Source organism: Aquarana catesbeiana, linkage group LG02 (assembly GCF_042186555.1).
Source record: "Aquarana catesbeiana isolate 2022-GZ linkage group LG02, ASM4218655v1, whole genome shotgun sequence".
Taxonomy (NCBI): Eukaryota; Metazoa; Chordata; class Amphibia; order Anura; family Ranidae; genus Aquarana; species Aquarana catesbeiana.
In genome coordinates this window covers 381,405,372-381,419,007 of record NC_133325.1, presented here as the reverse complement: position 1 = coordinate 381,419,007, position 13,636 = coordinate 381,405,372, and the positions used below count along the sequence as shown (strand labels likewise).

Sequence of the window (13,636 nt, the reverse complement as noted above, 5' to 3'; positions counted from 1 at the left end):
AGCAACTATACAATGGCTGCACTCTATTGTATACTGTGTACACCACCAGAAGTGTATTAGAAACTGTGCACACACTGTATTGGATACTGAGCACACTGCCTGCACTGTATTAAAAGCTGTACTTTGGCTGCACTGTATTGTGTACTGTGTACATCACCAGAAGTGTAGTAAAAGCTGTACACACTGTATTAAAAGTATGGGAACTGTACTACGGCTGCACTGTATTGTGTACTGTGTACACCACAAGAAGTGTAGTAGAAACTGTACACACTGTATTAGATGCTGTGTACACCACCTGCACTGTATTAGAAACTCTACTACAGCTGCACTGTATTGTGTACTGTGTACACCACCAGAAGTGTAGTAGAAACTGTACACACTGTATTAGATACTGTGTACACCACCAGAAAAGTAGTAGAAACTGCACTACGGCTGCACTATATTGTGTACTGTGTATACCACCAAAAGTGTAGTAGAAACTGTACACAGTGTATTAGATACTGTGTACAGCACCTGCACTGTATTAGCAACTGTACAATGGCTGCACTGTATTGTATACTGTGTAAACCACATGAAGTGTATTAGAAACTGTACACACCGTATTAGATACTGTGTACACCGCCTGCACTGTATTAGCAACTGTACTATGGCTGCACTGTATTGTGTACTGTGTACTCAGCCAGTAGTGTAGTAGAAACTGTACACACTGTATTAGATATTGTGTACACCACCAGAAGTGTATTAGAAACTGTGCACACACTGTATTGGATACTGAGTACACTGCCTGCGCTGTATTAGAAGCTGTACTTTGGCTGCACTGTATTGTGTCCTGTGTACATCACCAGAAGTGTAGTAGAAACTGTACACACTGTATTAAATACTGTTTACACCACGAAAAACGTAGTAGAAACTGTACTACGGCTGCACTGTATTGTGTACTTTGTACACCACAAGAAGTGTAGTACATACACAGTGGGGACGGAAAGTATTCAGACCCCCTTAAATTTTTCACTCTTGGTTATATTGCAGCCATTTGCTAAAAACAAGTTCATTTTTCCCTCATTAATGTACTCACAGCTTCCCATATTGACAGAAAAACACAGAATTGTTGACATTTTTGCAGATGTATTAAAAAAGAAAAACTGAAATATCACATGGTCCTAAGTATTCAGACCCTTTGCTCAGTATTTAGTAGAAACACCCTTTTGATCTAATACAGCCATGAGTCTTTTTGGGAAAGTTCAAAGATCATGCTCAGCTTCAGTATGTCACAGTAAATGTTGGCATTCATGGTTCCCTCAACGAACTGTAGTTCCCCAGTGATGGCAGCACTCATGCAGCCCCAGACCATGACACTCCCACCACCATGCTTGACTGTAGGCAAGACAGTACTCCTCACCTGGTTGCCGCCACACACGCTTGACACCATCTGAACCAAATACGTTTATCTTGGTCTCATCAGACCACAGGACATGGTTCCAGTAATCCATGTCCTTAATCTGCTTGTCTTCAACAAACTGTTTGCTGGCCTTCTTGTGCATCATGTTTAGAAGAAGCTTCCTTCTGGGACAACAGCCATGCAGAACCATTTGATGCAGTGTGCGGCGTATGGTCTGAGCACTGACAGGCTGACCCCCCCACCACTTCAACCTCTGCAGCAATGCTGGCAGCACTCATACATCTATTTCCCAAAGACAACCTCTGGATATGTCGCTGAGCATGTGCACTCAACTTCTTTGGTCGACCATGGCGAGGCCTGTTCTGAGTGGAACCTGTCCTGTTACACTGCTCTATGGTCTTGGTCACCGTCCTACAGCTCAGTTTCAGGGTCTTGGCCATCTTCTTATAGCCTAGGCCATCTTTATGTAGAGCAACAATTCTTTTTTTCAGATCCTGAGAGAGTTCTTTGCCATGAGTTGCCATGTTGAACTTCCAGTGACCAGTATGAAAGCGTGAGAGCGGTAACACCAAATTTAACACACCTGCTCCCCATTCACACCTGAGACCTTGTAACACTAACGAGTCATATGACACCGGGGAGGGAAAATGGCTAACTGGGCCCAATTTGGGGTGTACACCCACTTAGAGGTGTATTCACTTTTGTTGCCAGCGGTTTAGACATTAATGGCTGTGTTGAGTTATTTTGAGGGAACAGCAAATTTACACTGTTATACAAACTGTACAATCACTACTTTACATTGTAGCAAAGTGTCATTTCTTCAGTGTTGCCACATGAAAAGAGATAATAAAATATTTACAAAAATGTGAGGGGTGTACTCACTTTTGTGAGATACTGTATATATACACACACACAAGACTGTGTGTGTGTATGTGTATATATATATATATATATATATATATATATATATACACACACACACACACACACACACCCATTCCCGACCAACCGCCGCAGTTGTACTGCAGCATGTTGGGCAAACCGACGTAGCGGTACGTCGGTTCATCTTTTGACCACTTGGGGGTGCGCGCACACACCCGCGGCATGACGCCAGAGCCGATGCGATTGCCTGGCGCTCGCGATGACCACCGGGCACATGCGATCGCTCCACACAGAGACAGAACGGAGATCTGTCAATCTAAACAGACAGATCTCTGTGCTGTCAGGGGTGAGGAGAGCGATCTGTTGTTCATACTAAGTATGAACAACGATCGCTCTCCTCACCCAGGCAGTCCCATCCCCCACAGTTAGAATCACTCCCTAGGTAACACTGTTAACCCCTTCCCTGCCAGTGGCATTTACACAGCGATCAGTGCATTTTTATAGCACCGATCGCTGTATAAATGCCAGTGGTCTCAAAAATGTGTCAAAAGTGTCCAATCTGTATGCCATAATGTTGCAGTCCCGATAAAAAAATCGCTGATCGCTGCCATTACTAGTAAAAAAAAAAAATAATAAAAATGCCATAAATCTTTCCTTATTTTGTAGACGCTATAACTTTTTGCTTTTGCGCAAACCAATCAATATACGCTTATTGCGATTTTTATTACCAAAAATATGTAGAAGAATACATACCGGCCTAAACTGAGAAAAAAAAATTTGCTTTTTTTAAAAATGGGGATATTTATTATTGCAAAATGTACAAATATTGTGTTTTAATTTTTAATACACTGCCTGCACTGACTGAATGAATATTATGCTAAATGCAGAGTGTGTATATATATATATATATATATATATATATATATATATATATATAAATAAATAAAATACACCGCCACTAACTGAATAACCTGCCTGCTTAATCTAAATCAAGCTATCTCACGGTCCACGCCAACAACACTACTCACGGCCGCCGTGTAAGCAGCCTTATATAGCCTTTATATTGTGGACTTAGTCCCCCTGAGCCATGAATGGCCAAAGGGACCCTGCCTTTGGCCAATTATGGCTTTCTTAGCAGAGCGCTCTGTGATTGGTCAAAGCATGCAGGTCAGGTGCATGCTTTGGCCAATCATCATACAGCAATGCACTGTGATCTCGCAGTGCATTATGGGGTGTTCCGCGGCGCTCTAATTTTCTGCGAACAATAATGTTTGCTCTTCTTCGGCGAACGGGCGAACACCCAAACATCGAGCTCATCCCTATTTCCTACTGCAGTTATTCTTTACCCTGCACTGCACATTCTACATTCTCATTCTGTCATTGTCATTCTGCACATTGCCATGTATATTGCCTCGTCTCCTTACAGTCTGCATCATACGTTCCCTATTCCACACTGCCCTATTTTGAACATTGTGCTGTATGTTTCCTATTTCACACTACCTCATTCTGTACATTGTATATTGTGTTCCCTGTTCCATAATGCCTTATCCTGCATGCTGTGCTGTACAATTCCTGTTTACAACTTCATTTTATTAAGGTTTGTAACAATCCTGCACTTACCACTTCAACAAAGCCTGTGTATCCCAAAGTGTAAATATGATGAAATTAAATAAATTAAATAAATTAAATAAACATATAAACTGGTGGATGCAAACATATACTGTATAACATATGTTTCCACAATGAATCAGTTATTAAATTTAGTTATGTGTGTCCCATTCACACATAAATATTTTGTGCCAACATCCCTAAGGGTGTAATAACTACCTATGCTCCTCAAATAAAAATGTAATTATATATCTATACAAACACACCACATAATTACAGTACTTCTCTTCTTCAACTTATTAACCATAAAACATAAGCTACAAATATAAATCCTACAAAAACATACAACATCTATCAAACTACATGCAAAATGCATTCAAATCCAAGTCTATGATAAATATTTTCTGCAAACAAATCTTTAGCGACTTCCTTGCACCATGTGATAATCTTAGCTTCCACTTTTCTGATAGTGATTCCCACCACCAATCTATTTATGTGCTCACCTCAGCAATAGACCTAAAGAATTTAAGTCAAATGAGCTTTTTCCCCTCCAGGGATCAATCCAATATCGTCTCTGATGGTACTACAGCCTTTTAGCCTTACTGGACTTCCTCAAGGAAGTCACGTGGTGTGGCGATATGCATAGAGCAGTTACATGATTGACAACTGTTCGGTAAGTGATGAGGGAGCCGCGGCCCTGCAGTTTTCTGCATCGGAAAAACCTGACATGACATCAACATTGGTGTGAATAGGGCACATAACTGACGCGCAGGTTTCATAAGATCTAGGAACCCTGTATTAAATACTTGTCTGACCCCTTGTGAGTTGCCCGGGGTTCAGACGAGATCATACTATGGAGTGCACTTCCTATTTTGGTATTCTATCCTCTTTTTCTATTCTTTTCCCCCTCTTTTCTTTGGTTTACCCCTTTCCTTTTACTACCCCTGCAGTGCCAGGGAGGCAGACGTTATAAACTATATAACAATGAGTATATCATTAAAGGGAAAGTTATCATACCCTGTCCAAATGCTGAATTTTGGATCTGTATTTCTAGACCACACTGATCCCATGATGAATGGGACAGAGAATGCTGGCCTCATGGCTATGTTACCATGGTTTTCCCCCTCCTTCCTCCTATCAAAATGTGGGGGAGCAACGGAGCAACCCTAAGATACTTATAGTTGCCCCCAGGGTGCAGAAATGTTGTTTTGTGTATAATTTTTTTTTTCCTATTCCTCATATGGAGTAATGAGCGGTAACGGGTATGTAGGTCATAAGATGTTAAAAATTCTTCCCGAAATGTTCTCTGTACTGCAATACAGATATATGATACATTGTTCAATCTCTTAACTTTCAAATTGTTTTGTAAACTTCAATAAAAACCAATAAAAAAGAAAACTGATGTCAACGTGCATGAAAACTGATGTAAAACTGATGTAAAACTGATGTCTCTGCAAGTGAAAGTTTTCCCTTCAGTTCCCATTATTTTTCATGCATGTATGGTGTGAACGAGCCCTAAAGGTAGTAGATGTCTTGGTGTCAGCTCGGAACGTGTTTCTGCTGATGGTTCTTCCGAAACATGTTCCAAGCTGACACTGAGACACACACTCACTTGGCGGTGGTTCCAGGCTGTCATATCCTCCCTGCACACCAGTTCCTCCAAGAGCAGTCCCAGCACCTCTGACAACACAGCGGATACAAGAGGTAGGGGCTTCTGCCACTCCAGCTCAACACTCAGCTTCGCCCCCCGCTCACATAGGTGCTCCTGACTCACATCTCCACCAGCTTGCTTTCCATCTAGCTGTCAGCAGTTCGAGCCATTCATATACCTTGGACAGAGGACGATTTTCTACCACCTTATGCCTGTTATCTCCCCTACAATGTGAGTGCATCACCATATGTTTTTATTTTTACCACTTAATAAATTGGATTACTACAATATATTAGGCTCTTTGGTGCCTCTCTTCCCTCTCGTCTTTTGTGCCAGATACTGGCTCTTTCAAGCCATAATTAAACAGGCAGCCTGTTTTCATATAGTGTCAGCTACCATTTGTGGTTCAATAGAAGTATCTCCAGGACATTGCAGGTCCTATTTGTTTTTATCCTTGCTTTCTTTTTTATTTTTTGTTTCTGTTTTCAGCACAACTTCATATTGTTGCACTATTATATTGTATCCAGTTTGGCTCTTGTGAACGTGATCAGATCCCATTCATTCATCTTGCTCCTCTGTATCTAACAGCTGTAAGCTAGTTTAGCACTACCACCACCTGTATTGTGAACGAGCCCCTAGGGCAGAATTTTTATGAGCTAATAAACTACTTTGCACACTGATGACCTATTGACCAAGTCCCTGAAGGTGGATAGGCTGCCTGAATCTATAAAGGGGAAGCTGCATCAAGAGGCAGTAGAAGAAGCCAGAGTGGCGGGACCTGGAAAATACAGCTAGTAGAGTTCAGTGAAAGAATCCATAGAATGTAGAAACCAACCTGCTAAAAAGCTTCCAATTTCAAAGCTCCACCATTCAATGCAAAACATAAACATGCTGGCGATGGCAAGGCGTAAGTATATATCCCACTCTTGAAGACAGTCTTTGGACCATCCTGAGAAGAGAAGATTTTCCAAAACAGCTAAATAAGCATAACAGATAAAATGAATAGAATAACAGCATTGTGTCTTTTCATTTTCAAATATTTAACCTTGAAGTGGCACTAAAATCTGGTTTGAAAAAAAAAATTCTATTCAATTACGTATTCTTATTCTTTTTTCTTTTTTTTGCTGCTGTGATTTGACTTGCTGCTAGAGGACGACTACATTAATTTTCCTTGGTCCTGCTGTATGTTAGAACTTTTTGCATTTTGCAGATTTGCACTACAGAACATGTTCCAAAGGAAACCATGTTGAATGGACTGTAGTGCAAATCTGCAAAATGCAAAAAGCACTAAAATTGCATAGGTGTGAATCAGGCCTTACTTGCTCTCAAGACAGACTATGGATCATGGACTATGGGAATTGTAGCGTTCATAGGTCCAAACTAAAGTACACTACTCATTTCAAACAAACAAAAGTGAAGAGGAACAGGACAAGCTCAGTAAGTAATGGGGAACGCTAGAAGGTATAAAAACACAGTATGAAATGATTTAATGAAAAATGGATTACCGGATCATTAAGTGAATTACAGGACCATTAAGTAGTGGATATGAAAGAATTTTTGGGGAAATAAAGGATATCATTTAGTGTCACTTTAAGGTGAACTTTTACCTAACTTTTGTCCCTCCCCCATGCTATGTGGCTGGAAGGAGCGAGTATTGGAAGCCCCATGTAATATACAAGTCATAACCTGGCATGACAGGGCTAAATCATCTCTTTCCACCCTCATGTGACAGCACTAGGTGCCTAAACAAACAATTACCGCTGCTGTCATATCAGAGTAAAGGTGAAAAAAATAGATTCCTTCATTCACACAAAGAAGATTGGTGGAGGAATTCCCAAACCCCACTGGGACAATGTATTCTGACAGAGGGACCCACCACTGTCAGAATACATGAATCAGCATTCACTCATCAACAAACATTTTCCAGCATGTCCCTTCTACCGCAATTGATCAAACGATTAACTTCTGTCGAGCAGGGTTGGCCACACGCTGATTGTAATTTGGACGATTGATAATGAACCATCAAAATTTTTATCAGCATATGGCCTCCTTACGGGACATGGGATAATGAGTAACAAATACTGGGTATTTTTCTTCACTGCCCAGAGTTAAACAAAGTGGCATGTTGCTGGTAGATTACCATTACAATGAACCCATTGCTTTGCTTTAAAGGAAAACTCTAATGGTTTTTTAACAATTATATTTTGTTATTTTTTAATGTTTTCACATTTATAAGCTATTTTGTATAGCTTTAGTTTTATTACTTGTGCAAAATGTTTATTGTTAAAATACACTATGCAGGCAGCCAGCACCCTTCTGTTCACAGGATCCAACTATTCAGACCAGGTATTTCTCTTTTCTACCGCCAGTCAGGGGTAGCAGTAGAAGAGTCAATGCATGCAGATAAGGAAGGTGCGGCATTGAAGAAAAGCTGTTGCTTTGCTCAAAGAACATTTTATACTTTTTCACACACCTCAAAGTTAGTGCTGCTTTACCCAGATACATACCCAGATTCATAAAACATCTGGATACATTTGACTAAGACATAGGGTTCTGGGCTCCACAATAGTGCTCTCCAGTTCTAATCCTCATCAGGCAAATAGTACAGCCTACATACTGCATTTCACACTTAAGCTTGGTTTATGCGTGTTTTCAGCACCTTCCCATGCATCATGTGTAGGGTAGCCCATTCATTTCAATGGCCTGCCCTACACACAAGAAACACGGAAAAGAAGTCCCTGAAACTTTTCCAAAATGGTGCAGAAACAGATGTGTGGGAGTGAATAAAGAATTAATGGCAACCCCATGCATTTACTAAAAGGCAGAATCTTTTTGTGTGTCTCGAGAAAGCATGTAATATTGTGCCTGTTCCTGTATTGCACTAGTGTGAACCTGTTTATCATGGAAAAAAAATCTCACCTGATGTCATTGATATGACCTCCCGTGTCTTTATATAAACCCCACAAAAGGAGCAAGTCTTATAGCCACACTCTTTTAATTTCTTCCCTTAGAACTTCTCATGGAAGTTCTATGATATACTGTACCTTGTGTTCGAAGAGGCTAGGTGTTTGAAGGCTGCTAAAAGTAGGGGCCCTTCTGCTCATGAATCAACGTCCCTCATTCAAAAAAGAATATAATTTTTTATCTATATTGTTTCTTAGGATACCCACTACTTTATTTTTTTCCCTCAAAAACATTGCTACAAAAGTAGGTTTGTTCTGTTGGCTCTGGATCCTGAATGGCCCTGGCTCTCTCAATAGACCAATCCAGGTAACCTCTGGCCTTTAATTTGAAAAGACTTCCACTTCCTTAACAAATGTCAGGTTATGAGAACAGTTTCACAGTTCCTTCTTAGAGAAATGTCCAAAAAATGTATTACCTTATATCATTCGAAAAATTTTAATTCTTTTTTTTGTTATTCAGAAACTTGACAAAGGCACCTATTTGTTCCAATGTACCATGCAAGACTAACAGCAGTTATCTGTATACAGTAGGGGCAGGCTTTTGCAATGCTAATAATAAGGTATCATTCACCAGGGCTTACTGTTCCATACATTTATGCAAAGGACCATTTTCACCCACATGGAATCAGATTGCATTCTGCGCTGTGCATTGTCCCCCCACAAGGATGCACACTTGGGGATGAGCTTCGAGATCCATGCAGGTGGCCCGTCATTCATTTGAATAATTTGCCTGCATGCAGCTGCATGGTACACATGTGCCTCTTATAAAGGGAAAAATATTGCCTTTGCACTGGTGTATGGAACAGTACACCCATGTAAATGAAGCCTAAGTATACAGTTACATAACATACCTCCCCATGTTTCCACATGCACTTTTTTAGCAACTATATATAAAAAAAGTGTAAGTGTCATCGCCCACTGAGAAATTGTGTTTGCCAAAGCTGAACCTCTGAAAAAAAATGAGATAAACAATTAAATAATTACCATGGTGATATATAGTTTTCCAGAAGCATATGTTAGACAATTAATAAGTAATAATAAAATGATGATCAGATAATTGTGTAGCGATATGGACTATCAGCATAAAGTACCATACCTTTCGGTGCTTCTAGGCATCACTTGTCCCTTCAGTAATCAGTGACCTCTTATCTGTGTGCCCAACAAAGTGGATTGTTGGCCGAATAGTTCTCCTTCAGATAATCGCTTAGCAGCAATGTACCCCCCTAAGACTACACATCCCAGGGATCCTTGCTGTAACATGAAGATTGCTGGGAGTGACTATAAAGGGAGCCAAAAGCGTGCACGGAGCTCTCTTCCTCCTGGGTCTGATGCAAGATGGACCTCTCCGTGTAACAGGGAGAGAGATCGCGGCCTACCACACGGAATACCACATAGAATCTCATTTCCAACCCGAGGCCTAACGGCCTGCCATCAACTCTACTTGGAGCAATCTGGTCGTTAGTGAGAGGGCAAATAGCTCAACCTTTATTTATCCATTGCCATTATTACAGAGACACTGTGCACAGACATCTTTACCCCATGAACACTTTATTGCATTGCGTGAAAACTGTGCTCAGACACCTTTAGATCTTCATTACTAGGAACTTACTTCTTCATCAAAACCCAAACAGTTTACAGTTAACGAGCTCCAACTAGCTAACGAAGAACATAAGATCTGCAATGTGGAACTTTCTTTGCCATTACTTAGAGGGCCCCTATACTACTCTGTGATAGATCTGCTTTTATCCCTTAGTATAGCATTAGTCTATGCTATACTATACTAACAAACTTTAGGCAATGTATAAATGCCAGTGGTCCCAAAAATGTGTCAAAAGTGTCCGATCTGTACGCCATAATGTTGCAGTCCCGATAAAAATCGCTGATCGCTAGTTTTTTTAGTAAAAAAGTACTTTAGTACTAGTAAAAAATAAATAAAAAAATAAAAATGCCATAAATCTTTCCCTATTTTGTAGACACTATAACTTTTGCGCAAACCAATCAATATACGCTTATTGCGATTTTTAGTACCAAAAATATGTAGAAGAATACACATCAGCCTAAACCGAGAAAAACATAGGGGATATTTATTATAGCAAAATGTACAAATATTGTGTTTTTTTTAAATTGTCGGTCTATTTTTGTTTATAGTACAAAAAATAAAAACTGCAGAGGTGATCAAATAACACCAAAAGAAAGCTCTATTTGTAAGAAAAAAAGGACATCAATTTTTTTTGGGTACAATGTCGCACGGCTGCGCAATTGTCAGTTAAAACACAGTAGTGCCGTATCGCAAAAAATGGCCTGATCATTAGCAGCCAATTCTTCCGGGGCTGAAGTGGTTAATACACCGCCTGAAGTGTATTAGAAACAGTACACCATGGAATGCACTGTAGATATAGGCTACACTGGATGCAGAGTGTGTATATATATATATATATATATATATATATATATATATATATATATATATATATATATATATTGTGGCAAGGGGGATTGTTTAGCTCAGTGCAGGGGCGAATTGCCCTGTTGCCCCCCTCCCCCCCCAAATAAACATACTGACATCCATGTCACACTCATTTGCTCTGCGGCTCCCTATCCTCTGCCCGAGTCTCTCTCTCACATCAGCCAATCAGTGGCGCCGAGATAGAGAATCATCTAGTAGCACTGACTGACCGGAGACCAGGAGGAGGAGGTGGGTGGAGCCTCTTCCCTGCACTCGTTGTCGGACTCAAGTCTCAGAGCCGATGTGCCGGCGACAGGAGCTGCTGGAGCCTCAAAAAGGGGGGGGGGGGGTTTGAACAGTTGTTGCTGCAGCCTGCAGTTTAGTCTGTTTAGAGACTGTGTGTGTTGCTTGCTGTAAATCAAGTCCAACCTAACACTACCCTAAAATGTCCAGCGTCGGTCCACAGTCAGTGGCCAGCATTCTTCCTTCTCTGCCCCTGAGTGTGTTGGCCCCACCCACCGGCACCTCCTCCCTCCATCTTGTCCACACTGACTGACTATGAGCCTCTGCCCCTGAGTGAGTGTTGGCTCCACCCACCTCCTCCACCTTGCAATCTGCAGAGCGGCGTGAATAGAAGAAGAAGACTTATTGAGAAGATTACTGGATCCATCCATCTCCACTCCATTGCTCCTTCATGGGAGCCTCTCCCCCCACCAGAGCACAAAAATATTTTACTAAAAGTGAGTAAAAGAATTAATGAATGTCATGTGTCAAATCGCAAAATACATGTGTGCTATTATGTATGAAAAAAAAATGCCCTTTTAGTCTTGACTTGTTCAGTCTTAACCCCTTCAGCTATGAAAAGTTTTACCCCCCCTTATGACCAGGCCATTTTTTGCGATACTGCGCTGTGTTACTTTAACTGGCTGACAATTGCGCGGTTCTGCGATGCTGTACCCAAGTAAAATTGACGTCCTTTTTTTTCCCACAAATAGAACTTTCTTTTGGTGGTATTTGATCACCTCTGCGGTTTTTATTTTTTGCGCTATAAACAAAAAAAGTGTGACAATTTTGAAAAAAAAAGCAATATTTTTTGCTTTTGCTATAAAAAAAAATTCTTCAACAGTTTAGGCCAATATGTATTCTTCTACATATTTTTGGTAAAAAAAAAATCCCAATAAGGCCCCTTTCACACAGGCGGACCATTCAAATCCGCCCGTCAGTTCTTTGGGCGGACCTGAATGTCTATGGAGCGACGGATGTCAGTGGTGACATGCGACTCACTCCGATCCGCTAAAATGTGACGGAGGAAAACCCTACTTTTCCATCCGTCTGCGGATCGAATGAAAACCAACTCTACGGTCCGATCCTCCATAGAGGAGAGCAGCACTCTGACAGGTCGGTCCCTGCACACTGTGCAGGGACCGACCTGTCATCTGCCTGCTCAGCGGGGATCGACGGAGCGATCCCCCCGCTGAGCAAAGCAGAGCCCGTACATGGACACGTCCGTGTGAAATTGGTTTGTGCAAAATTTATAGCGTCTACAAAATAGGGGATAGATTTATGGCATTTAAATTTAATTATTTTTTAATAGTAATGTCGGCGATCAGTGATTTTTAGTGGGACTGCAACATTGCAGCGGACAAATTAGACACCTGACACTTTTGACACTTTTTGGGGACCAGTGACACTAATAAAGTGATCAGTGCTAAAAATATGTACTGTCGCTGTACTAATGACACTGGCTGGGAAGGGGTTAACATCAGGGGTTGATCAAAGGGTTACGTGTGTCCCTAGGGGGTGCTTGCTGACTATGTGGGGGGATGGACTCACTAGACGAACAGAGTGATCCGTGTTCCTGGTTAGCAGGAACACAAGATCACTCTGTCCATCTCTGACAGAACGGCAGTTCTGTAAGCAACACCTTATTTTCTGGCAGTGCCTCTCCCGAGACTAGACTCTGGATCCGCCTTTGGCTCAGTGGTAGATGCGTTTTCATGTAGTGAGTCCAGACAGGCATTTATAGTTAAGGGCCTGGTAGCCCACATTTATTAAATGATAAAAACGAAACAAAAGTCCACTCAGGAATCCCACACAGGGGTTTAAACGTCATTCAGACAGGACTGAAAATACAAGCCCACCTGGCTACTCTTGGTCTTGTAGTAAGTGTCCTTACAAATGCAAATCCTTTATATCCAACATCAGGGATGACCAGCCATCCTCCTAGATATCTCCTCACATGGAGACACACTCTCTCTCTCAGAGCTAGGACCAGCTGCCTTAATCAAGACCTGAAAAGAAAACCTTAAACTGCGGTCCACGGACTTGGAAGTCTGTCCCACCCGGATATAATATATATATATATATATATATATATATATATATATATATATATATATATATATATATATATATATATATATATATATATATATATATATAATAGTGTTGTTGCTGAACATTGTTTTGTGGCTGGTTTGCCGAGTTGGCGCTGTTGTCTTAGCGCAGCAGATTACCTCCTTCTCTAAAATAACTTTCTCTTATTGGTTCAAGTAAAGTATTTTAGAAGCTAATCATACTGAGTTGGGTGATCATTACCACACAGTGCTACAAGAATGCCCGAACCCAGAGTGTCAGGTGAGATGGAAAGGTTACCAGGTCATGGCTGTGCAGATGAGCAGGTAATT

General features: G+C 41.0%; 1 protein-coding gene across 1 annotated transcript in view; it reads right to left on the bottom strand.

Annotated features, from left to right (window-relative positions):
• Nucleotides 1–13,636, bottom strand: part of LOC141128076 (multidrug and toxin extrusion protein 2-like) — a 270,507-nt gene that overhangs the window by 126,158 nt on the left and 130,713 nt on the right. Inside the window, exons 8-9 of the mRNA XM_073615141.1 lie at nt 9,355–9,452; nt 6,376–6,489 (exon numbers count right to left, since the gene is read on the bottom strand). Of these exons, the coding sequence (XP_073471242.1) occupies nt 6,376–6,489; nt 9,355–9,452 (212 nt within the window). The remainder of the gene's footprint in view (nt 1–6,375; nt 6,490–9,354; nt 9,453–13,636) is intronic.